The sequence below is a fragment of the Ornithodoros turicata genome, chromosome 1, assembly GCF_037126465.1.
Source record: "Ornithodoros turicata isolate Travis chromosome 1, ASM3712646v1, whole genome shotgun sequence".
NCBI classification, from domain to species: Eukaryota; Metazoa; Arthropoda; class Arachnida; order Ixodida; family Argasidae; genus Ornithodoros; species Ornithodoros turicata.
Window position 1 is genome coordinate 47718171 of NC_088201.1, and position 26717 is coordinate 47744887.

The following is a 26717-nucleotide window of genomic DNA, read 5'->3' on the forward strand; positions in this document are numbered from 1 at the left end:
TTAGTGTGCGTCCTGGGCCGACTTCAAGGGGAACCGTGCTGACATTCGTCTGGAAAGTCTTCAGAAAACCCAGGGAAAACCTCAGACAGCACAGCCGGTGACAGGATTCGAACCCGTGTCACCTCCCAGTATCGGCGTGGAAAGCGATCATCATAACCACTACGCCACGGGAGCTGGTCGTACATCTTAGCACGATCCTTTTATACTCCTGGTCATCTAACTCCGCCGTAACGCTATGGGAGGGGTTGTTCTAAGGCGAGGAGCGACCACCAGGGCGGCGCTCTCGGTACTAGGGGTGCAGAGTAGGGGTGCAGCTCCAACCGGCTCATAGCTGTTGCGGCCAGTCTTCTTTGCACACGTTTGTCAACGGATCATGCCGAAGTGCTGCTGTGTGCCGTTCTGCAATTCCGGGTACCGGTCATGCAAAGAACACGTGTCACTATTCTTGTTTCCTAACGACGAAACTCTGAAGAATGCGTGGAAGTGCGCCATTCCGCGACTGGAGACTGGAGACTTGACATTCAGCTCCCCCAACACACGTGTGTGCGCCAAGCGTTTCCACGCGGACGATATTATCACTCACGACAGTGTGACAATCAACGGGGAGACTGTGCAGCATCCTCGCGACAGACCAAAGCTGCGGGAAGGAGCTATTCCGCGAATCTTCCCTGGTTGTCCAGCTTATTTATCGAAACCACAGGCAAAGAAGAGGTCGCGCACCGTAACAGCGTCCCGGGAGTGTTCAGGTGCAAAAGCAGTCAACAGTTGTGATGTTCTTGAACAATAGGGTTCTGCATGTGTTGATCCGCCTTCAACTGACAACGACACGCTGTCCGTAGTGCCAGGTAAGGTGAGGCGACATAAACTCGTGATGGCTACTGCGGCATAGCCGCACACCACGAACACATAGTGAGAAGTGCCTGAGTAATCTATTTGACGTTTTCACAGAAAATGTTTCCTGTGCTGAAAAAGCAGTGCAGACGGACATGAGAACAGTAACGATCACGCAAACTGAATACACACAGTTGAAAGAAATAGTGTGGATGCTTCAAAAAATTCAAAAGGTGGTTCGCGAACTGCAGAGCCGCCGTGCAGTTGAAACAGCAGCTTCAAGGAAGAAACCAGATACGATGGTTGACATCGGTATGCTTCCGGAACGACAGCAGCTCATAATCCGACAAGCTATCAAAAGCTTCGCTCCCGGATCCCAGTGGCATGAGGTAAATGCGGCAAATACATAGATAGCTTAGCACGAAGTAGCAGGTAGAAATCAACTATCACCTTCATAATGCAGGTATGACCCAACCTGGCTGTATGACTGCCTTCTCCTAAAGATCATGTCAACGGCTACATACATGTTCCTGGTGATACAGATATCACACATGCGGATGCGCCGGTGCCGCGAGCGGATAGCGCACACACACACACACAAATAGAGATACGATGATGAGATGGGGCTGATGCCGGCCAGCAGGCTGGGCGCTGCCCCAGTGCCACTTGTACGTTATGAGAGATGATGATGGATATGATCAGGGGTCCGGTAATCAAAGCAGGGTGGAGAGGCCTGTTGATGACAAGAAGTCCCAAAGGTGACGCAGACCTTGGCGTGTATGAGCTGGACTGGACCATGGGCCCAGCACCTTGCCTATGGTAAATGGACGATGATCGATCGCATGCAGTTCGTGCTGCAAGATCGCACGCTCCCGCTGGTAGTCCGGGCAGTCCATAAGTAGGTGGTGCAGGTCTGCACGCACACTGCATGCTGCACAAAGGTCCGAGGACGCACGGCCAAGACGCTGCCTCATAACTGGTGTAAATGCAACATTCAGCCGCATGCGGTGAAGCAGGGATGCGTAGTGTCGCGGAAGGCGATGAGGTGGATAGCGCAATTAGACAACTGACATACTAATATCGCTAATATATGAATATCGCTGACTTGGCATGCGATATGTGTCATAATATAACGTTATGATAACTGCTTTAAGCACGTTTGAATTTATGAGGCGCATTCACGTTTGTTTACAGGCAGCGCCTATACAAACGCCTGTGAGTAGCGCAACACTAGTCACGCGCGCGCCACCTGGCGAACTCGGAGGACCCTAGAGGAAACTTCCGGCGGAGTTGCATGACCAGGAGTATAGAAGGACCGTGATCTTAGTAAGAGAATGCTCTACCCTATTGCTAGTAAGAACATATATCACATCCTCTCCTGCTGTAGCAATGCATCACAAAAAATTGACAATCACATGATTAGGGGATGGCAAAGAAGCCTTCCCAGGCTTTTCAAGTCAACGTCACGTCTATAAGTAAATTCGCACCAGGACAAGGCAGGAGTCGACAAGGCAAAATGTTCCTGAACGCCCAATGCCTGCACTGCAGTGAACAACTGGTGGTCCAACATCTGGTTCCAAAGCTCCAGACTCCCGGACAGCCCCGAGGAACGTCAGAAATGCTCCCGGTGACTCTGGAACTCCAAAGTCTGGCCAAGTTGTGTAGTGGAAGTGCAGAACCACCCTCTGCTGGCCACTCTAGTGAAAGTAGAGAGGGAAAAAAAGAGCAATGTAGGTTCACAGCACACATTTTGCTGCTTTGGTGGGAAAACCACAACAGAAACAAAAATACATTGCATTGCAATGTTCAAAATGTTCAATGTACTGACGCAAAGGTAGTATAATGTATGACATTTACATCAAAGCTTACCGAATGCACTTCTTATTTGCCTACTCATCCTACTCGACACTACACACAGCTCTATATGCAGCATAAGCAGGGTTACTCAGGCTGCCCCTGTGCTCTGAACATAGCATTCAGTATAGTCTGTCATCGTACATGTATTACAAAATGTAATACAAGCCAAGCCTTGATTATCTAGGTTTTACCTATCTGAATCCCACACTATTCACACAAAAAATATTGGGATAGACTTCGGTCCATGCAATGTGCCTTCATTTATCCAGTTTTCAGTTTCTGGACTACAGTAAAAACTTTCAGGAACCACCGAGGAAAATGCAAGACAACAGCCTTCACCTATCCGGTGTTGAGGTTTAGACAATGTGCAACCCGCATTTCATCAAGCAGGAGGGACAACCTTAAGGAATTCCCCCCTTCCCACCATACCATGCACTAACAAATACCCACTCTCGTGGAGATGGTCCACAAAGTGATGAAATTTGTTTGCTTCCCGATGTGCATTCTGTAATGTTAAAAATAATTTGGACAATTGTGGATGACAACAGTTATGGAGTATGCGAATGTTTGCCAGGATGATGACACCTACATCGCAATTAGGGATGAAGGTGTCACTGACTGACGAGCAACATGGATTCAATGACGACAGTGCAGAACCCCCTGTTGTGACTCTCGAGAATGAGCAAGAGAACAGCTCCGACTTTGAGAAAACAAACAATGTCACCAGTAAGATTTTATAGGAGCTGAATTTTTTGCAAACGACGACGCTCTCGTCTGCTCCTGAGTTTCATTTACCTGGATCCTACACACACCGGACACTTTCATTGGAAATGGCTAGTGCCGAATAAACGGGGGTCGTCTACAGTTGTTACGAGTACATGTTTCACAAAGGAATAACGCAATCCCCCACCAATCAACGAGCTTTGCAATCAAGAGGGTCAGAAACATCTTGCGGCAGAAGATACTCGCCATTCTCGACCCACACTTCCACCACCTTAAACACAACTGATGTACATGTCAGCTCTCACACTATGGCTTATGCTAGAGAGATAAGCAAAAGCCAACTCTCGTAAAAAGCTGGGATAACACAGTGCAGGAAGGAGCCTACTAAAACAGTAGGACAACCTCCCCATCACATGTGGACCATTTTGTACCATGAGCGTAACCCTAGGGCCCCACTACAAAAGGGATTCCCAGGTGACTTAGCAGCATGGTGAAAAATTGTCTTGAAGCATCATAATGTGTGGCCACTAACGCAGTCTCATTCAGCATAGATTCCCTCACTGCTGCTGCGGTTAGATAACACGGCTTCAGGCAAGTTTGCTCCCTGGAACTGCAATGAGTGTATCAGAGGGCGAAATGTGTTCCATTCACATGAGGGCCATTACTTCAGGTGAACCTAGAATCCAGTGCTTTAAATGTAATTATTTTTGTCACAAAGGAAACTGTGTAAGAAAATCAGTGTCTAGGACTTTTACATCAGAACAGAAAAAAGGGGCTGGACAAGTACTATGTGTACTTATTGCCATTAAAGGGACTATGAAATTTCCCGAACCCTCATACTTTTTTTCGGTGGAAACTGTTCTTCCCGCAGAGAAACTAATATGCCACAAATTTTTCCGGACGAAATCGCTCCACTCTGCGAGGAGCGCGCGCTGGAAATGTCTCTTCCGCGTTCCTCCTCTCCCGCGCATATTTCCCTGCCGATGGTGTAACTGTACGGACCGTTCTTCGGTTCCCCGTTACGTCACCGGTGTTGCACAATGGCAAGTAATGCCGCGAGCTCGCGCTGTGGCTGCCGCCACTGCCGAAATCTGCCGATCGCGCGAAAGCTGCTGTCATGGAGATTTCCACTCCCGATGAACGCATACGTGGGATCCTACGGCGCATGCTCCTGGCGGGATTCCTCGGCTCGGCAACACGTCACGACGACATGTTGCTGAGCCGGCCGTGGTCGCGTCAAGTTACCCGTTGTGTCTCCGCTCGGCAGCTCGTCACGGCGCGGCGCCAGCTGTCCTCCCTTCGCCGCTCCGTTTAAATTCGCTCCCGAGAAATCCGCTCGCGCGACGAAAGTAAAATTTCGGTTCTAGACTCAGGAAAATGTCTTCTTTCGAACGAAACAAAAAAAAAAAATCGTTTCATAGTCCCTTTAATATAATACCATTAATCACGCATTGAGTAGGCACAGTGTAAGAAGCAAGACTGGAGCGATGGAGTAAGAGGATGGCAATCCTATGCCCAAGGAAGAGAGTCCTTGCGCATAGGATTGCCATCCTCTTACTCTATCACAGACAAGTTTAACAAATTATAAAAAACATTAAAATAAAGTTGTTGTTGCAACCTTAAGGAATTCCCCCTTCCCACCATACCATGCACTGACCACTCCCCACTCTAGTGAAGATGATCCACAAAGTCAAGAAAATCTTTTACTTCCTTCCCGAGGTGCATTGTGTAATGCGAAAACTAATTTTCACAATTGTGGATGACAACAGTTTTGCAGTATGCAAATGTTTGCCGGGATGATGACACCTACGTCGCAATTAGGGATGAAGGTGTCACTGACTGACGAGCAACGTGGATTCAATGACGACAGTGCAGAACCCCCTGTTGTGACTCTCGAGAATGAGTGAGAGAACGGCTCAGACTTTGAGAAAACGAACAATGTCACCAGTAAGATTTTACAGGAGCTGAATTTTATGCAAACGATGACTCTCGTCTGCTCCTGAGTTTTATTTATCTGGATCCTACACTGACTGGACACTTTCACTGGAAATGGCTAGTGCCGAATAAACAGGGGTCGTCTCCATTTTATGTGACCATTTTTAGTGTTTCAAATGTTCTGCGCACCTTTATGCATTGCTAACGTAAGTGAAGCAACCATTCGGCAGCCTTACCTCAAGGTCAGTCAGCAGTAGTTCTCTAACTGTGTAATTTGTGGCTGGTTTCTCTGTGAGAAAGGTAACTTTCAGCCCAACAGAAGGCAACAAGAGATCATCCTCTCCACCATGTTCCGTCCCCATAGGCCAGTACTGATGACATTTCACCTGTTCCGGACAGTGAATTAGGCTTGCAAACCCACATCAATTGCTCAGACCACGCAGCCACGAACTTGAAGAAAGGCAAAACTCACAGTGTTCTTTTCAATGATGCGATTCAGCATGAGAATAGCCTTGGACTGTTGTTCCCACACCATGAGCCAGAAATGACTTGTAGTTGCTGGTAATGGACCCTGTAAACCCTTAAGTACATTAGAAAAACAGAAGTGCCATCACATGTGAATATGAAAATGCTTAAATTGTGGGTAGTACAAACTAGGATGTAATTTGTGTGAAAACATTCTGATGCATCAACTAGATAAAACAAACTTTTTATATTCGTTGCAGTCATGAAATTATATAGGATTGTTTATGTAATATTATGTGACTAATTCTTTGGATCACATGAGATCCAACGTACAATACACTTTTACGATGTACAAAAGCTCATTATTATACAACGGTTACATACCGGACCACAATTCTACGTTCTGGAAATGCTAGAAGTTTCAGTGCCCCTTCCCCCATGCCTGGAGAAGCATCTAGCAACTACATGGCATCAGCGCTATAGCGACACACCATGAAAGAGTATATGGGAACATGCCATATCACACAATCTCATTCCCCATGCTCAGGAGATGTGCAGTTGTGGAGCAAATGCACAGACGCGAGAGGAAAATGGCCACATGATGAAGCAGACACATGCAGAGCGATGGGCAGATGTACACTTTCATAGCTCAAAAGTACTGCAATTCCTCAAATGCGATATTTAGTCTTACCTCCGGGTTTTGAAAGTATTACACTTAATGATATATGCACACTATCACAGTGGCTCGCAGAAGAATATGCAGAAAGCACATTAATATTGTACATCCCTTATTCAGGGTGTCTAACAAATTGCACAATTCAAATTTCCTGACTTTTCCAGGTTTTCACTGACTATTTGAAGCAAATTCCCTGGCCGAAACAAAAAGGAACTTGGTGCCTGTTGCTATGTTTTGATACAGATCCCTCATAAAACAGATCATTTATTCAGTATTAGTCAGGCTGTCCAACTTTTCTGTCACTGAAATTGTCTTATTGGCGAACTGCTACTCGTGGCAATGTTGCTGCGGCGTGGTCACTCAACCACTTATCAGCACACTCTATTCGTTCTACATCGTCACAGCATTTGTCTGTGATTTTCCCACACTTCAGCTGCTTTTTGGCAAATTCCCTGAAACCCCCCTGACTTTTACAGTCGTATCGTATCGAAAACAATGCTACAATCGCAAACTTTATTTTCACCCTTGGTTGCTAGTGGGCATTTGAACTGCTTTACCCCACAAGCATGTGCAATGCCACTTTAAATATGGTGAGGGCAATCTAAGGTGTATCACAAAGTCAGGCAAACAAGCCATGAACTTTAGCATCTAGATTTCGTGAAATTTAGTGGCCGTGAATATGTGCCCTGCACCCGGCTAACGAAAACTTTGGCTTTTTTATATTATAGGGTTTTACAGTGTGTACATCACACGAGTACATGTTTCACAAAGGAATAACACAATCCCCCACCATCCGACGAGCTTTGCAATCAAGAGGGTCAGACACATCTTGCGGCAGAAGATACTCGCCATTCTCGACCCACACTTCCACCACCTTAAACACAACTGATGTACATGTCAGCTCTCACACTATGGCTTATGCTAGAGAGATAAGCAAAAGCCAACTCTCGTAAAAAGCTGGGATAACACAGTGCAGGAAGGAGCCTACTAGAACAGTAGGACAACCTCCCCATCACATGTGGACCATTTTGTACCATGAGCGTAACCCTAGGGCCCCACTACAAAAGGGACTCCCAGGTGACTTAGCAGCATGGTGAAAAAATATCTTGGAGCACCATAATGTGTGGCCACTAACGCAGTCTCATTCAGCATAGATTCCCTCACTGCTGCTGCGGTTAGATAACACGGCTTCAGGCAAGTTTGCTCCCTGGGACTGCAATGAGTGTATCAGAGGGTGAAATGTCTTTCATTCACGAGTGCCATTACTTCAAGCGAGCCTAGAATCCAGTGCTCTAAATGTAATTATTTTTATCACATAGGAAACTGTGTAAGAAAATCAGTGTCTAAGACCTTTACATCAGAACAGAAAAAAGGGGCTGGACAAGTACTATGTGGACTTATTGCCATTAATATAATACCATTAATCACGCATTGAGTAGGCACAGTGTAAGAAGCAAGACTGAAGCGACAGAGTAAGAGGATTGCAATCCAATGCACAAGGACTTTCGTCCTTGCACATAGGATTGCCATCCTCTTACTCTATCACAGATGAGTTTAACAAATTATAAACAACATTAAAATAAAGTTGTCGTTGCAACGTTCACGATCCCTGGATGTCCTCAACTTGCTATGAAATTCAGAATCACCCCTTTTTGACACTAGTCACACAAGAAATTGAATTGATCATTTTACAGTTCATGTTACATGTTCCATGGGACATAATGGTACATTGATGAGAGTAATTAAACTCCCCCCCCCCCTTATTATCAGTTCCATCAGTTCATTTATTCAATTTTATTTTCTCTGAAGGTTGCTTCCCAGGCTGCATTAGACTAGTGAAAGTTGTACCAACTCCTAAGAAAGGGGATATGCTTCGTGTCCATACTTATCCTATACCCTCATTCTTTGTTTCCAGTAAAATAGTAGAAAGTCATTCTGACAGGTTGGATTTCATCTTTAAATCAGAAACTGCTATCACCTTAACAGTATTGGTTAACAAACCAATGTCTTCCTGCTGTCAAATGTAAACCAACTGCCTTTAGTAGATTATGGCAAGATTGACAATATTGACAATACTCTTTTGATTAGGCAGTTTTGTTGATCTATTGGAGATTGACCTTGTAGATAATAAAATCCTGTCGCAAAAGCTTGAGCTTTACAGAGCCCATGGTTACTTTAAAAAAGCTTTCACTAGTTACCTGTCCGATAGAAAACAATCACTTGGCCATGCCATTCATCAGAGCAATATACAAGGTGTTTCCTTTTATCTGAAACAAATTTTCATAAAATGGGTAGTTGCCTTAGGGCGGTTTTACTTTTGTCATTGGATTGCTCGACGGGGCTGCTACTAGGAAACCAATTTTTGCTCAGTTAGGGGACTAATTAACAGAGATATTTTAATCAACTTTTTAATTATTGACTTTAGGGAGCACATTGCAACAGTAATATTAAAGCCTGATCACCACATGAACCGCTCGAACTACTGATGAAGCACTAGAGTAATCTCAACGAGTGCTATAGACTTAAGTATTTCACCTTGGCCGTCCGCTGGAAACAAGGTGATCACCAAAAGAGCGACGGTGACGTCGATATCTCCGCCCTCACTTAACGTCACAGAAAAACGTCATACGCGATGTTGGCAAACCCTTATCGCGGTATGTTTCACGATCTTTGTTTTGTTTTTTTCTTTTTCCTTCCTTTTATTCCTACATGCGTTCGCAGTCGCTTGCCGTATCAGTCATTTCATCCTGCCGGACACAGCTCTTGCCTTTCCCCGGTACGATAAGCGCTGATATGTAGTGGTGATGCGCTAAGCTCTCAGCAAGCAATAAAAAAAAAAAAAAAAAAAAAAGAAGAAAAGAAAAAGCAAATTTCGTTTTTCTGTGACGCTAAGTGACGGTGGACTCCGGAGGCGCAAATTTAAAAAAGAAAGGAACAAACGTGGTTGGTGGATTCGAAAGATTCGATTCGCCGTTTTGGGCACTAGGATTCGGATTACAGAATCTCGAATCCTTGCCTAGGATTCGTGGATTCGGTTGGCACATCCCTAGTTAGGATGATCGCTTTCCATGCAGAGACTGGGAAGTGACACAGGTTCGAATCCTGGGCTGTGCTGTCTGAGGTTTTCCATGGGTTTTCCGAAGACCTTCCAGACGAATGTCGGCACCGTTCCCCCTAAAGTTGGCCCAGGACGCATACTAACCCCCCCTGTTCCCCACTCCTTCCTGCTGTGCTCTCTCCATCTGTCCACGTCTGTACCCCACTCATAGCCACAGTTCCTTCACGGCACTAACATGGAATTAGAAAAATAAATACACAACTTGCCACGTTCACCGTATACCTGCTCAAACTATACTCTAGTTTGTTTTCTTTCAGTTTCTTTTCCTGTAAATTAGGGAATTATTTGCCTTACACTATATGGGATTCCTTACACTTATTTAGATGCATGCACATGTTCATTTATCCTTGAATTAGTTCTATTTTACCAGAAATTTGTTGTCTGATGTATGTTCAACAACAGGTTGACTTGGCTGTACATTTGTTCATCTATATAAGGATAAGTAAGTGTATGAGATTTGACTTGTGCATATAAGGAAACCACTTTACATGCTTGCCTAGTGGTTCTGCTTTATAGTTCGTACTATAAGGTGCTCAAAATAAAAATATTGAGTTGCTCGTCCGATGACAGAAACGTCTTATTCAAATCCACATAGATAACCTACAGATGAATATCAGTCACCACACTGGCAGCACGCCAACCTCACTACTTTGTGCTATACTGGGATAATAAACATTTTACATCGCTTGTTTGCATTGAAACCTGAACAATATGCTCCGAGCACATTGAAAGATTCCAGCAGCATCCTAGAACAAGTTTCGGCTTGAACAGTGAAGGAACTGACAAGAAGCTGCCTGTAGCAGCTCTTGCAGCAAGAAAAATCCTGTTTTATAGCAACTTTTACAGTCCATAGAGCAGAGCGTACAGGCTCCTAATTTTCTTGCATATAGTGCAACTGCTGTTCTGTTTCATCATTTCTGTTTGTTCATTTAGTTATATCCAGTCGAAGGTCACGAGTTGCGAAGACGCGCGCTGTACATAAGCATCGATAACTCCTGCTACGACCCCGAAAGTTTTTCGTGAAAGAGGGGGGAATGAGAATACAGATATGATAGTGTATGAAATATGTTTCAGTGCATATTTCATACACTATCGTATCTGTATTCGTCACTATCGTTATCGGCGCCTTGCCTGCAAGCGGCAGCGCTGATCTCCTTTTCCATAATGCTCTCAGTTGCTACAACACCTTTGTCCACGTCGAGAAAATCATTTAGGCTGATCTTGTCACGTATGCCGTCACGACAACCAAGTGTTTCCCATGAACTCGTGATGGCACTTTGCGTCTCAAGCTCTTCAGTGTTGCCCTTCGTCCTGTACTTGGCTGCAGCCGGACCGTTCAAAACCAGCATAAACCTTCCAATGTCTCTGACTTCCTTTGTAGGCACAGATTCCTCCAGACCCTAATCGTGAGTGCCCTTCATTTGCCGCAGGAACTGAATGCTGGTTGCGCCCTTTGTTTTCGTGACCCTGAAGATTGCTTTGGGGTCTTAAACCTTATCTCATTCTTTTGCTGTAACGAGGCCGCGGCCCCTTTGTTTTCGTGACCCTGAAGATTGCTTTGGGGTCTTAAACCTTATCTCATTCTTTTGCTGTAACGAGGCCGCGGCTAAAAAGTATTTCATTGTAGCTGGAGTTACAATACATTGGTCTCTATGGCCCTCTGACAGGGAATGCAAATTACTTCGCTCTATCGCATTTCCTCGTAACAAGATATGACTGTATATAGAGAAAGGACAGAGCACTAAATTTCACACGAAATTTGGGAACACACAGCTAGAAGTATCATTTCTTACAGTTTCTCAGGGCTTAAAGGCTTGAAAGAGTTGGAGCGTTTTTTTAAAATTCCGTGTGAAGCAACTGCGGCTATGAGCGGTGGACATATGGAGAGAGAACAGCAGGAAGGAGGGGGACAGTGGGTTAGTATGCGTCCTGGGCCGACTTTAGAGAAAACTGTGTCGAAATTAGTCTGTAAAGTCTGCCAGAAAACCTAGGGAAAGCCTCAGACAGCACAGACGGTGCCGGGATTCGAACCCACGTCGGCTCCCAGTCTCAGCGTGGAGAGATTTGGAGTGTGCGAACACGTTCGAGTGCCGTCGCATTTTGAATAAGGTGACAACAAAGACAGGATTACCTACGTGAGTGAAATCGTGAAATTACATGCGCGAAATCGTACGCACTCATGAGGACAGTGTGTATGGTTTCGTAAGTTTGAGTGTGTTACCACAATGTGTCACCAAGTACAACGCAGAGGGCTTTGTATGCAGAGTGAACACACATGTCAGATCTTTGAATCAATACGATGGATCAAATAAATGTCTATTTTAGCCGAAAGTTGCTTTAGTTATTTTAGAATACTGAATATCTGGGCATCAATCATGAGAACCAGTAGAAGTCTATGGTAGCCATGGCTGGCCGAAAGGCGAGCCAAACATGAAGGCCCCTGATTGGCCGACTGGTATGCATAATGGCATATTTTCTTTGGTCATGCGCCCAGTGTTGTGTGAATTATCTCAAACTATGGTCTCTATGGGGAGCTGTTGGGGCTATGGTCTGGGGCCTTGGAAGAATTCTTCAGAGAAGCATTTCTCTACAATGGAAAGAGCAACCACACAACTTTCAGTTTCGTTTTCACTTTCATTGCACGTCCAGCATGGAGCAATCCCTTTTGGAGCAAACACGGCGCAGTAAGTCCCAAAAACACGAGCTAGTAGCAGCATTCGCTTCTTGGCACTGTTTGGTGCAGCAGTTCTATCTCTGAGCTTGAAATATTTCATTCATTGTCTATCTGCACACAACACTATATGAGTGGTTAATCTCGCAATCATAATAATTTGTGAATCTGGATAGAGGCTGTTGTTCAGGTTTTGACATTATCAAGGACACATTCAATCAAGTTTTGAGGCTAATTCTACCTCTTCACTGTGTATTATGCACTCTTATCCCCATGGCAAGTTGAACAAAGTGTGCAATATTATCCTGAAGTATTACTATTATGCAGGAAGTATTATGATGGGCACAGTGCCAACTAAACATTGAAACATAGCAGGATAAAGTTACAGCTTGCCTACATAAGCCATTCTTCTGTATTTGTTATGACCCAGAGTTGTGCCTAACTCGTTACAAGTAACTCGTTACTTGGTAACGGTTACTTGTAACGGGGCGGGGGAGCACATTTCGGCACTCCGTGTGGCGCAATGCGTGGACCTGCGTGACCCACGACCACGTGTGACTCAAAGTATTATTGCAGTCCCTCGTTGGATGTGTTGTTGACATGCTGAATCGTCTTAAACGAAGGCCCTTGTCTTTTCTCTTGTTTTCCGTAACCTCCGACCATCACTCCTTCCCAAGGATGGGTACCAATTGTGCTATGGCTACAAAAAACGCGTTTCAACTTCTAGCCTTTTCTTGTCTTTGCTAAGCTTCTGAGAGCCCTAAATTATGACGCAGCCCCTCGTCTGTTTTTGGGAACCGTTGGTGATCGGTGGCACAAAAACCGGTGTCTTTTCTTGTGTTTTCATAACCTCCGATCACCCCCACTTCGGCAGCCGATGTCATCACACGAAAGGGAACGAAGATCACTGATGTAAATTTCGAGTATCAGCTTCTTGTGAAGTGCATTTTCTCATTAATAATGAGTTGAAGGCAAGTGACGGCATGTTTGTTGGCTCCTTTAACTATGCGGCGGTAACGAAAAAGTAACTCGTTACCTGTGAGTAACGAGAACTCGTTACTTTTGTATGTTGGTAACGAGTAACGTATTTAGTTACTTTTTTCTGAAGTAACGGGTAACGGTATTTAGTTCCTATTTTTTTGGTAACGGGCACAAGTCTGTTATGACCCCACTTCGCATGGCTGGATGAGGCTTGCAATTCCAAAAACTTTACATACTGCACGGATTATATAACTCTTCCTAATTAGACATGGTACGTTCTGGTGCAGACATAGCTAATAGGGTCAAGTCGAGTCAGTTTTTGCTGCAAAAATGGTCGTTCCACTCAGAGAATATACCAAGAGGCAATTCTTGCACATTATGCGAAAGAACAGTAGAGATTGAATACTTTTACCCCTTTTTACCCCTTTAATCAAAGTTATGTCGGTGATTTAGACAATAACAGTATGAAGAACTCCAATCTTGAGAGGAAGTTCAAACTGGACAAGCAAGCCCTATTTACATTAGTGATAACCGCCGTTGCCCTTAGTGTTCAGACCTCTCATAGAAGACGAACCCAGCTACTCGCATATCTACCCCAGGAATAAATGGCTCACACCAACTTTAGGTGAAATTATGATAAATTCATTGATTATCAGTAAAATAAGAGGGTTTTTGTAATATCTACATCAGAGGTTTCCCTTTAAAAAAAAAAAAATCAAATTGTCATGTTTTGACATCAAACCCCTCGTAAATCAGCTTTCAGAACCCATCTGAAAGGCAGCGATAGCAGGTTCAAAAGAGGTTCTAATGTAAACATTTGAGTGCAGATGCCAAATCGTACTTGTCTACTCATCGCACTGCAATGGTAGCCTTATCACACAACTGATAACTTTTCACAGCTTTACACTAGGCAGCGGAAGGGTACGAGGGGATGTGTTTCCCACGGTGTGTTTGTGCTTGCATGTGTTCTTTCAGTGTGCGCTGATGCCAGATGATACCATGTGGACGCTATGCTACAAGAGGCCTTGCATGGCACCTGTACAGTAGCCCCCTTATCACACACATGGTAGAATGTTTTAATTTCTGTTGCATCTATACTAGCTTGTTGTAGTAAAGAAAGCCTGAATAGTCCCAGCTCTGACAGATTGGAGTCAGAAAGGTTGCCCTTCTTTACGTCGTCATTAAAAAGCTTCAGTAGCATCTGGAGAGTAATTAGAGTGTTCCGCAGTGGGGGAGGGGAGACACTGATATCAGCTGGCTGCTGCGTACAAAAATGGTGTGTGTAGGGGAGGAATCCTGAAGAGTGCCTTTTGAGACTTGGTGTGCGTACGTGAAGGGAAGCAACAACAGGGAAAGCAGTTCATGTAGTGAAAAGGGGACATGACACCTGCCTCTCGTCAAATTTAGATAACTTGTAGTTGGTGACATTCGTTGTGCTGCAACTGACCATCTCCAAAAACAGCGAGTTTCCCACCAACATGCTTCAAAATTGTTGGCTCAACATTGAGGTCAGCATAGTAGAAAAAAAAAAAAAAGTAGTAGTAGTAATAGTGACATAAGGTATGTGACGTGTACTTGTCACTGGGCATCTCACTTTATAAAGATTCGGAAGTAACAGTTGAGAATGGCAATGCAGAGGGAAGCTTTATGGTAACTCCAAAGTATGTAAGGCTTTGACATGTAACTAGAGCTGTGCGAATAGCAAACTGTCCATTGCGAATCGAATTTCTTCAGAAGGCGAATTGAATTCGAATCACCAGAAAAGCCACAATTCGAACAATTTCGAATACCTCATGGTGAAATATTTTGTGGTGTTGCGCTCATTTGATGATGTTCTGCTCCAAACTTGTGAACCTTTTCATGCAGCATAACATATCGTGAGAGAAGGGTCCCTCTGTGTTGTGTATGGTAGACTGCATTAGTGGGATCAACTGCATTGAAAGTTAGTCAACATGATCCATGCAGCCTGCTTTGTATGCATCTCCTCATTTCTATGTTGACCTTGTAAATTTCCTGTATTTATTTTTTTTTTGTTAGGAACTGCACATATTTCCATCTGTTACTGAACATAACTCTGAATGTTGGGAGTACATTTACTGGAACATGATGATGCTGATGATGATCTAGTGGCTGTACCCTTTGTAGTGGGCAGACAACGCTAAACAGCGCGTCCTAGCCTAAAATCCGAAAGAAAAATAGAGAAACGAACAACAAAAATTACTGTTCTCTAATAAAATTTGTCCACTTTTTTCACACCATAGTGCCAATCCTTTCTTTGTGGTTTTCACCGTCTCCGTTTCTCCGCCGAATCCCAAAGCATCTAGCAAAGATTCTGTATCCGCTTCCGGTGACAACTTTGAGCACTGCAACACGATATGTTCAATTGTCTCATCAGTTTCCCCGCAAATGGAGCAGTGCGTGTCGGTCCTCGGTGGATATGAGTCAGTTTTTTTCTGCCGTTGTCGCAACTTGGCCCACCATTCCCTTGTTCGGAGGACTCCCGCGCGTGCCTAAAACAAGTCTACTTGATGTTGAATTATCGTAGAGTGCCTTCTCCGCCTTTATTACCTCTTTCCTAGCTGCGTAAATTCGAAGTGCTGATTTTAGGTTTATTTGTTTGCGCCATAGGGTCATTTCCTAAAAACGAACGTGGTTCCGAACGGTACCACGATTTACATGGTCCTTAGGTCCTTACGATTTACATGGTCCTTCACTTAGGTTCACGGTTTTCAGAAAGGACCGTGTTTTTTTTCGCCAACCAGTGTACTGATACTGATACATGCAATGCCCAGAGTACAGTGTTGACAATGAGGTCACAGAAGTTGTAGACTTTAGTGACAGAAAACTAAGTAGTGTAGAGCAGGCTTCACGTAACACTCGAGTGTAATGATGTGAAGCCGACTTGCAGAACGGAGCAAAAAAAAACAAAAAAACAATGGTGGTAAAGTGAAATGGGCAATGAGGCGAAGCCCACTTGCGGAATGGCGATAGCGATACTTCGCTTCAGTACTACTCGAAAAATATTCGAAAATTTCGAATGCTCAAAGTAGGTTACGAATAGCATTCGAATAGGATCATATATCTGATTCATATTCGAAATTTCGAATATTGCTCTACAGCTCTACATGCAACAACAGCATCATGACATCCCTAGGTTAACCGAGATAAAAGCACAATGGCAAAACAAAAAGAAACACTTTCCTTACACACGTAACACCACTACTTGCCCCACACCGGACTCTGTCCCTCTAGTCATTTGGCATCTGTCAGAGCTATGAATTCTCAGGCTTGCTTTACTGTAATTCACCAATATAGACTCGACAAAAATTTAGAAATCCTGATATATGTGTCACTGTGGCACTGATAACTCTTGTACAAGTGTCATGTAAGGTGCACTGGCAGGGTGCCCACAGGGCAAAAGTCGGGCATCAACACACATTGAAAGAGCACATGTTCGCACATACAGTATCAGTGGGAACACATCCCCTCGTAAACTCTCCCATTGCCACTGTGAAGCTGTTAGGAGAAATAGCAGGTGAAAAAGAAAACGACCTTTGTGGCGAGGAATCCGTTTCAGGGCAATGAGGAGATGCACAACGTCATAGCGTCCGCATGCTATTGGGTACATTCGGTTGTATATTACAAAACCTATATAAAAGCAGAATCGCTTGGCATAGGCGATCTAGGCATGGTTCGAGGGTTTGTTATCACACAGGAGTTTCTTTTTGCTTGCATAAAAGGTCTGCTGATTGTAACACATCTTTTCAGTGAACGGGTCACTGCCTTGAGTGAATCAGCAAATCCATGGAAAGTGATATTGTAATAGTAATACATAATGGTTATATGTCTGCCATCACAGGGACTCCACAAAATGCTCTTGCAGTAAAAGAGAGTAGGAAGATTATTTATGGTTACGCAGTAGAGCTATGTTCCATCCTCGTCTTCTGCAAAACCCTCCCCCGGTGTCTTCCTGCATAGCTGTGCGGTGTAAGTGTATAACACAGCTACAGGAAAGGAGGCATCAATCAAATTCATGGACACCATCTATTGAACTTTTCAAACCATGTCCCTGACCCTTTCAATCATATTTCGCTTCACCTGCAAATAATGCTTTTAGCTTCAATGAAGGTAAGAGCAATATTTGCTACACAGTAGAGGTCGATCACTAAGAAACAATTCAATGAAGGAATGCAAGAAATCCAACATACATACCTGTGTCAAGATATATGTGCGGTTAGCTGCCTTCACATGCACAAGACTAGCATTGATGTAATCTTTGTCACCTCGTTTTAAAATCACCCGACTGTGGTCATCTAGAAATGCAAACCAAAATGTAAGGCTAAATAAAGAAGCTTGGAACAGGAAGTAGGGAAAGTATCATGTGCAAAAAATTGCAAACCTACTACTCACATGGATTTACGTCCCGATATCTGTTTAAGTTTTTGTTGTCCATTCGGCGAGCATCCTTACAGGTGTAATCATAAGAGCCGGATTTATGGCGTATTTTCTGCAAGACAAAGAATACATATATCACAAGCAAGAAAACTGCAGCTGAACTAAAATTTCAGGAACCTTCTGCTCCAAAAACTTTCATGTGAAGTGAACGATTAAATTAATAACATGACTCATAGTACAGCCAACTATTACAACACGAATTGCTTTGGATTCTCATCTGCACAGCCAGTGCAATACAGATAACTGCATTTAAGACTACAAGCAATACGTGACCTCTTACTGATTAGCGGATTTTGACTGAGTTACATAACATTTGATAGCACAACTGGGTTTACAGGATTTTTTACCATGCTTGCTTATATACCGTAGTAGGTAAATCGACAACGGTCGGCATATCGGCTAAAAAGAACTGAAAATGAAAGGCTGGCATTCTCTTCGTCATAAATGCGTGGGAGCACTTTGTTATACGGCCTTAAGCCTAACACATTTGTAAGAAATCTACAGGCTACGAAGTAAACATCAATGTCTTCATTAACCAGTTCGATAGCCACATACCTGTAGTGTTCGAAAATCGTCCAGTGTTAATATTTTTGAGTGAGAAACATGACTTTACTAACAGTTTACATTTGTGCTAGACTGCCTACCTGATAAACGGCACCCCACGAGTTTTTGGAGTCGATTTCTTCGAATTCTTTCTCCATGGTTAAACCGTATCTCAAACAAAGACAACCCACTTAAGCAATCAGGCCATAACAGCCCTTAAATACGTACAGACACTTTGTTCTTAAATTGGAAACAGCACATATCAACAAGAACGTCCACAAGCCACCGCTCCCGAAATGAAAAATGAAGCCAGCGCCGAGTAGCGGTGTCCTGGGGTACTTCATTTTCCCCGAGCTCGATGTTCGAAATGAAACTAAAATAAATAAACATAGCTTTTGAATGTTACACTATTTGTTGGAGGACGTAATATAGGCTAAGAAGCACATAAAAACTGTCTTTTTGTCGTTATTTGGCGATCAATCGTGAAAATTAAAGTACCACTGCGCTCTCCTGGCTAAGCCTCGTGTATATTGCGCGTTAGCGTAGTTTCGCAACCCTTTACCTTACCTTGATTTATTTTTTGCGACATTTTTAGAATTTTGTATCATAATAAGGACTTCTGTTGTTCACCACCCCACCCCAGTCCCCCACTCCTTCCTGCCGTTCTCTATCCATCTGTCCACCGCTCATAGCCACAGTTGCTCCGCGGCCTTAATACGGAACTAAAATAAATAAAACCACTGTTATTCCACTTCTTGCCTCCTAGAGTTCCAGCAGAGATACATTTCAAGATGTCCACTGATGCCCCAATTTAAAAACAGAACTCTACTACTTCACCGCATAACAGCAATAACACGCAGACTATCAACCTTCATTCCAAATGGTATATCTGCTCCAAAATAGGAGTTTGTTGTTTTTATTCAGCGTTAGCGCCCCGCGAAGCAACTGTGGCTATGAGCAGCATATAGATGCGGACAGATAGAGAGAGGACAGCAGGAAGGAGTGGGAGACAGAGGGGTTAGTAAGAGTTGGGAGAGAGAGGGGTTCTGGGAAGTCTTCAGAAAACCTCACAAAGCACAGCCTGTGGTAGGATTCGAACCCACCACCACCCAGTCTTCAGCACGACCTTGGCTACCACCACCAAGCTGGACACCTTAACCCGCTCGGCCATGCCGTTCGTCAAACCTACACCTTTTTGGGGCAATTTTGATAAATGCTAATTGTCACAAAAAAGGTGCAAGCCCCACTCTCTTCTCAAATGCGAAGCTATGACTATCATTCTGTGCAACGGCACAGTGTGTGTTATGCGGTGAAGTTCTGCCTTCAGAGTGCCCAGGGTGGTGGTTGGGTGATAGCGATTTCTAGCTGAGCAGCCTGCCCAACGGCACCTTGCTCGCAGGTATCATGTGTTTTGAGCTGACTTCGAAGGGGATTGAGCCCACATTTGTCTAACAGGGTATGAGGAAAACCCAGAGAACCCCCCTCGACAGCACAGCTGCCTGCCGGATTTCCTACCCGGTTCACCTCCCAGTGTCGGCATGGAAGGCAATCGTCTCAGCCAGTAAGCCACAGGAGCAGAAGTACTGGGTAGAAGATTTCCACACATTAAAAAAAATTAAAATGGACTCATCACAACATATAATGGCATAGCACCATATTTCTGTCAGAAGCTTTAAAAGAAGCACACCTCAAATTATACTGTTACGAGCCACAAGCTGGAAATATCTGAGCCCATGCGCTTGAGCACCCCTATGCAGCCGGTTGCTACACTTGCGCTCTACTCAGACGCTACGTTATACTAGGCTCTGAAATTTCGGACAGAACTACGGTGCTGTGCCATGGTGCCAGTCTACACTAAATATCCCCCCAGTCGTACGGTAGACTTAGATATGCATGGGAGAGAGCAGTTTTTAATTTTTCATAATTTACTAACACAAATCTAGAAGCTATTTTCATGTCTGCGAGGCCCAGGCATGGATCTAGAAAGGGAGGTCTGAATGTCCTGACCCACAAGCACACCCCTCACCAGTCTTTGCCAGACAAATGCCCCTCTGGCCATAAAACAGAGGAAGATGAGTTCCAAGAATGAATCATGCAAATCCATTAGGAACACTACACTGATAGGCTAGCGCACAGCAATCTGTGATACTAAGAGATACTAAGAGAATCTGTCACAAACTTAATACTTTTCTTTATACAGCGTAATATTAGGAAGAGTCCCACAGTTTCATCTTTACACACTTTTAAAATCAGTTTCATAGCTTTATTCACTTAACTCTCTCTCGCGCACACTATCAATAGCAACAGGCTGATCATGCACAAAAGGGGTTGCACATCACCAAGATCACACAACATTGGCAGCATCCTTGATAGTAAAAAAAGCTTTACTAGGCAAACAGGGTTCACAGATGGGGGTAAGAATGAGCTCATGCTGTCTTGGCCCTGATGGCTGCACGCTTTCCTGTAACAGCCTGGAAACCAGATTTGATGCTGACGACAGAACATCGTGACCCACACTTCTCGCACTGTAGGAAGAACAGCCTTGTATCCTTCTGAAGGATGGTGTCTGGTGACCGACATGTGTGGCACGTCACATATTCCTCTGAAAGTAGTCATCTGCTGTAGAATCCTTGAAACACTTATGCATCAAGTAAATTGTGCACCACTAAAAGCTACTGCGATTACAATGAACTATGCAATGGTATCTGTGGCAGATTCTTGCTAATGCAAAGGCTTCAAGCAGTAGCAAAGGCAAACTCTCATAAAATGCTGGGATGTGGCAAAGAAGTGCTATAACAGCAGCAGAACCTATTTATTGCAGATCAACCAGACCATGTTCCAATGCAGCACTATAACTCACATGAACATTTAATGTGTACCAGAGTCAACTTTTGTCAAATTCTTTTGTGCTCTGAGAATTACTGGTCTCTTCGCCGAGCACACTGTATGTATTACAGAATTGCCCAGCACTTGACATTTGGACCTGTCGGCACCACCACAAAGGCTACACATGAGGTGTGATCAAAAAGTATGTTGAATGTTGCTGCAGAGCAGCATCGAACGGAGATTCCACGAACTGCTTTGGGGAGGCCACGCGCTGTATATAAGCGGAAATGTGTGACAAGCCTGAATCTGCTTGCTGCAGTCAGTCAATTTTGTGCTCCGGTAAGAAAGTGGTGCTTTTTTGAAGAGTGCTGTGAGTCATTGATGAGGAACAATGCATGAACATAAAGTTGTACTTCGAACTTCAAAAAAGTGCTACGGAAACGCATGAAATGCTCAGTTTTATTTATGGTGATGCTGCCGTCACTATTAAAACTGTCTACAAATCGTTCTACTACAAATGTCTTCTTCGTCGTGGTTGAGAATCGACTGAAGGCTAAGAGAGATCGGGACGTCCCTCAGCACAGCCAAGGAAAATGTTGAGAGAGTCAGTGAAGTGATTCGACCAAACTGGCGACTAACCATTCGGGAAATTTCTAAGGACTACGGCTCCGTTCAACACATTTTGACAGCAGAGACGAAGATGATGAGAGATGAGGCGGTTTCATGCATCATGACAACGTGCCCTCTCACACGTCGCTTCTAATCTGGCAGTTTCTCTCAAATAAACACATTACAGTGTGCCCTCATCCACCGTATTCCCCCGATTAGGCACCATGCAACTTCTGGCTGTTCTCGAAAATCAAGATGACCATGAAAGGCACGTGTTTCACATCATCTCCCGACAGTGAGGCAGCCACAACAGCGAATGTAAAAGCACCCATAAAATGCTTCCAGTTCTGCTTCAGGAAGTGACAGGAACAATGGGACAAGTGTGTTCCAAGCAGTGTGGACTATTTTGAAGCAGACTAATTTGAACTCACCTCTTACTCTAATCAATGTCTTTGTATGTCAACATTCACCATACTTTTTGATCACCTTTCGTATTTATTGCTATTCTACTATGTTATAGAGTCACAGGTATTCAACACAATTTTGGTAGGGAGAAAGAAAAAAAAGCCTAGGGTTGTTACAACTTTCCATAACAATTAACCAGTGAAATACTACTTACTGATATACCTCCTCAGCACATTTTCAATTTGCTTCTGCTGAAACCTGCCCTTGATGATGAGTTGATTGTTAGCATCCACAGAGCCACTTTAGGAGGGGAAAAAAAATGTAATACATTAATTAACAAAATTCATTCATGAATGGCACTGAGAGAATACATATATAGGGCATATATACGGGCCTTTACATAACCTTAAGAAAACAGGAGAAAAGGCTCATGTGGAAGTGGTTGCTTCAGCTCCTAATAAGCTGAGAAGGCTGTGCGGGCTTCGCACGTTACAAAAAAATAATGCACAAGTATGCAAGCAAAAACCATAAGAACAGACATACAGGGTGTTTCAGTTAAATCCTCGCGCTAAATAAGTCGCGAACGGGTGCACCAATCGAAGAACATCCTTTCTTACAAGTACCTGTCCTATACCACCTATAAGCTGCACACCGTGCGAATGAGTGGGAGGCACTCCCATTATTTAAATAAATATCCTAATGAGTTTCGTGAAAAAACAACTTCTAAAGCAGGGCGCCGTCGGCATTAAAATGAGTACTCCCACTTTTGGGACCTTCAGTGGACACCTTTTAGAGAAAAATCTGATACCGAAGCGGGTGATTTGTTGAGGTAATTAATTGGTTTTGGTTTACATATTTTTGTTGCAGATGGTCGCAGCGAAGCGCAAATGGACATAATTCATAGAAACAGCATGACAAAGACAAAGAAAAAAAAAAGGGAGGGCGGGGACTGGTCCAATAACGCATTATGTCATCTCAAGCTTATCTGTTCGCAGCCATCAGTTACTGATAATCACCCACATGGGATATTCTTCTGAAAGGAGGCAGCAAAAAGGGGATGGACCAGGCTTCTTGCTGTTTTCTGTGTTGTCCTTTCCTCCTCCCCATACTTTAGGCGGGGCAACTTGAACGAGCGACGTTTTTTCTGGAAGTTGTTGCGTGTTCTCGGGTGTCAAATTTTTGTGGAAACATTGTGAAAGATCCTGTATTTGTGACTGAAATGGTGTGTTGTGGCCATGGGCTTTCTAATTAATGAAAAAAAAAGTTACTTTTCCTTGGCAAATTTGTGAGTTCGATTAAGCAAATTAGACTAATTAATGAGGCACAGTCATAGAAAACACCTGTTTGGGTAGCAAAAACCTTCACAAGTGTCATGCAGAAGGTCCCAATTTTTATCTCACATAGATTTTTGTTTAATAATTAGGGGTCACTCTCTCGTGCAACACCCCGTATATATAGGGCCCTGTGTTTTTGGGGTTTTTAAAAATCCAGCTTTATTTCAGGAGCCGCAAAAACAGAGTAAAATCTGGGATATCAGGTGGGGAAAAAAAGCGCTTCTCACATTTTAGGTGAACATGAGATGTGGAACAGCTGAGCTGAGTGTCCAATGCTTAGTGTTCTCCAGTACCCATATCTTCGTGGCTGAATTGGCACTTTGCAAGTTCATTTTCGTTTCTTTTTGTATTTTGGAGGGGGGAGGGGGTTACCCCAAGTGATGATGATGCAAATCGGGGGGAGTAAAAACTCATTTTACCCTAAGCCCTAGTTGTAATGTGTGTAAGTGCCAGGGCAACAGTGCAGTACATGATAAGTCAACAGAATTAGGGGATACAGTACGATGCTATGATCAGGCTCAGCCAAATAGCAAAAGGAACTGCTACTGTGCATATTACAGGCATGTTCTTTCATCTGCAATTTTTGTGCCAAAGAAGGGGTGCACAAAATATGCGAGCAAATACAGTGGCAGTGAAGAGACTTCCTCACTGCTTCTCCTTTGGTAGCAATATATCCCTCGCGTATACCCATCATCCTTCCTTCCATACGACGATGTGGACCTCATGTATGCCACTTCTTTGAATTAGACTTAAGGAACTTGTAGCATGGGTGGGTAATCCTATGCCTTCAGGTACTTTATGATGTGCTCATGGTACAGAAGTGGGACCACTTCCCCCACCCCCCCCCTTGGTATGACCATGCTTCGATTGTTTCTCACTCATCATGATGGCAGCATTTTTTAGATTGAGAATCCCCTTACCTTGTGCCCAGTTCTGCTAGTAAGAAGGCTTGTACGTGCTTGGGTTGACGATGTAGCCTGTAACAAAGGCGTGTATACTGCAATTAAAAATCACATTACAGTGAAATAAAGTTAAAGTTTCCGAAGCCCATTTATTGACGACAGGATGGTAAACTGACAAGTGAGCACCAACTGTTATGCATGCAAATTGGCCCAAGTGAACGCCAGTAAAAATCTTCCAAAAGAAATCAATGTTTCAGGACTGCTCATACAATCCAAGGTACTCCAAGCAAAAGGACCAAGGGAGCTACATCTTGGGAATAGTCTCACTAGCCTAGAAGCAGGGAGGTTCATGAACTGGGATGCTATGATATATAAATCTTGTATGTAAGAGTGCAAAGGAAGGACATGTTGTTGCCCCCTACTTCTTATGCAGCGGGACTGTCCAAAGGAGAACTTTCATTTATTCTTTGCTCTGGAGGAGTATAAGCATCTAGCAAGTTAAAAACAATCAGTAGCAGCTGTGAGCAATGTGTCATGCATAAACAGCTGAGAAAACAGAATTTGCATCTCACATTTTGCAGATTTCCAGGAAATTAGCGAAGGATGACTTCTTCGTGCCCACTTTCAGAACCTGTGGAGGTCTCATCACCAGCTTTTTCTTTTCTCCCGCAACCATGTCAGGGTTCTTCTCACGCATTATATTAAACACTCGCTGCAGCAGCTGCCGATAAAATTTGCAACATACAGATATAATACATGCAAAAAAACGGGAGAAAACAAGCAAGTATAGAGCCTGCTAACAGAAGCAGAGCAATACTTTATAATACAGCAGTAACAATGAGAAATACTTGCCTCATCATAGGTGTAATCCCTGTCACTGCCTGACCATGTAGTGGAAGAGGCAGCTGCAGATGACCTTGTGTCCAACTCATCGGCTAGTAAAAAGTGCACCAATTAGGGAAACCATTCGAGAACTACACAAAGCAATTCTATGGATCTGATTCCATGATAGGCAAGCCTGAGCGATGGGCAAGACACGTAAACAAACACGAAGGCCATCGCTCAGGCTTGCCTATCATGGAATTTAACCACCAGCTAGCCTGCATTTACGCCATTCTGTCTATGGATCTGACCACTGACTTAAGAGACCAGCATGATGAAGCAGAAGAGAAGAGGAAGAAGGGAAAAATGACAAGGACATTCTAGTGTGGGCCCTTTCTGGAACGTATTTTTGGCACAGTCGACAGTATTCTGGCACGTAAGTGAATTCCACCATGCGGCCCCAAATGAATCTGTAGCAACGACATGGAAAGCTGATGAGGGACCAGCATTTGGAGTACACGAACAGCTGTACCTCATGCTAAACATCAAGTTGCCAGACTATGAAGAATTCATTGGCAGAAAAATCCAGAACCCTCTTACATTGACAGGTGTGTAAAGAGGGTGCTAAATATCACATGGTACCATGGGACTGAAGGGCAATATAGAAGCTTCTTCTGCAGCAACGGTTTTGTCCCTGTCATTCTGGGAGGAATGTTCTCTCAGTGGGGGGAGTAACTAGTTGTAAGAGGAAGCAAGAGATCAGAAGGGAAAAACAAATAGAAAAGGGCATGTGTGGGCCTCATTTGGAACATTATAGTGCAATCCCGTTAATTCGAACTCGAGGCGACCGAAGATTTGTTCCAATAAAGCAGAGTTTGAACTAAACGGAGTCTCTCTGAATGAGGGCCTGATGCTCAGGCAGCGAATAATAGCTGCATAGGCAGTGCCGTAAATAGGGGGGCGCGGTCCGCACCAGGACTGCTACTTCCTCTATTTCTCTGCGGCGTGACAACACCAAAACAAACAACATAAGCAGATGATGAAAGATGATGAAAGATGAAAGTCACTGAAAAGGTTAGGCAGCTGTAGGACTCGAACCCACATCTTCTGGATTGCCGGTCCAGGGCTCTACCAATTGAGCTAAGCTAACACGCCTTTTCAGCGACTTCCAGGGTGCGTCATCTGAAGGGACAAACCAGCCACTCTCTCTCACTCATCCTCCTTTCACTCTTACATTTTTTGCTCACTCATACACACATTCATACGACGGGATCGACGCAGGCGGCAACTGTTGAACATGAAACACTTTCCTGTTTGAAACATGTTTGAAACACTTTCATGAAACACTTTCATGTTCATGATCGTGAACATAAGCAGCCTTCGGCGAACACGATTTTTTATTCCGTGTGGTGTGATAGTTATTTTTGTGTAGTGCCAAGTACGAAAAAAGATCCATTATTGAGGGAGGGGTGACGCAAAAAGCTCCTGCACCGGATAACCCATACACTAGTGAAGCCACTGTGCATGAGAAAAGCTGTCATAGAAATATGAGTGCCTCATTCGT

General features: G+C 43.9%; 1 protein-coding gene across 1 annotated transcript in view; it reads right to left on the reverse strand.

Moving 5' to 3' along the window:
• LOC135389523 (tyrosine-protein phosphatase non-receptor type 61F-like) overlaps positions 1-26717 on the reverse strand; it is a 60604-nt gene that overhangs the window by 22149 nt on the left and 11738 nt on the right. The window contains exons 5-15 of the mRNA XM_064619584.1: positions 25184-25266; positions 24904-25052; positions 24350-24406; positions 22310-22395; positions 20688-20857; positions 18357-18446; positions 17668-17764; positions 17470-17570; positions 5819-5917; positions 5583-5732; positions 2319-2528 (exon numbers count right to left, since the gene is read on the reverse strand). Coding sequence (XP_064475654.1) covers positions 2319-2528; positions 5583-5732; positions 5819-5917; positions 17470-17570; positions 17668-17764; positions 18357-18446; positions 20688-20857; positions 22310-22395; positions 24350-24406; positions 24904-25052; positions 25184-25266 — 1292 coding nt within the window. The remainder of the gene's footprint in view (positions 1-2318; positions 2529-5582; positions 5733-5818; positions 5918-17469; positions 17571-17667; positions 17765-18356; positions 18447-20687; positions 20858-22309; positions 22396-24349; positions 24407-24903; positions 25053-25183; positions 25267-26717) is intronic.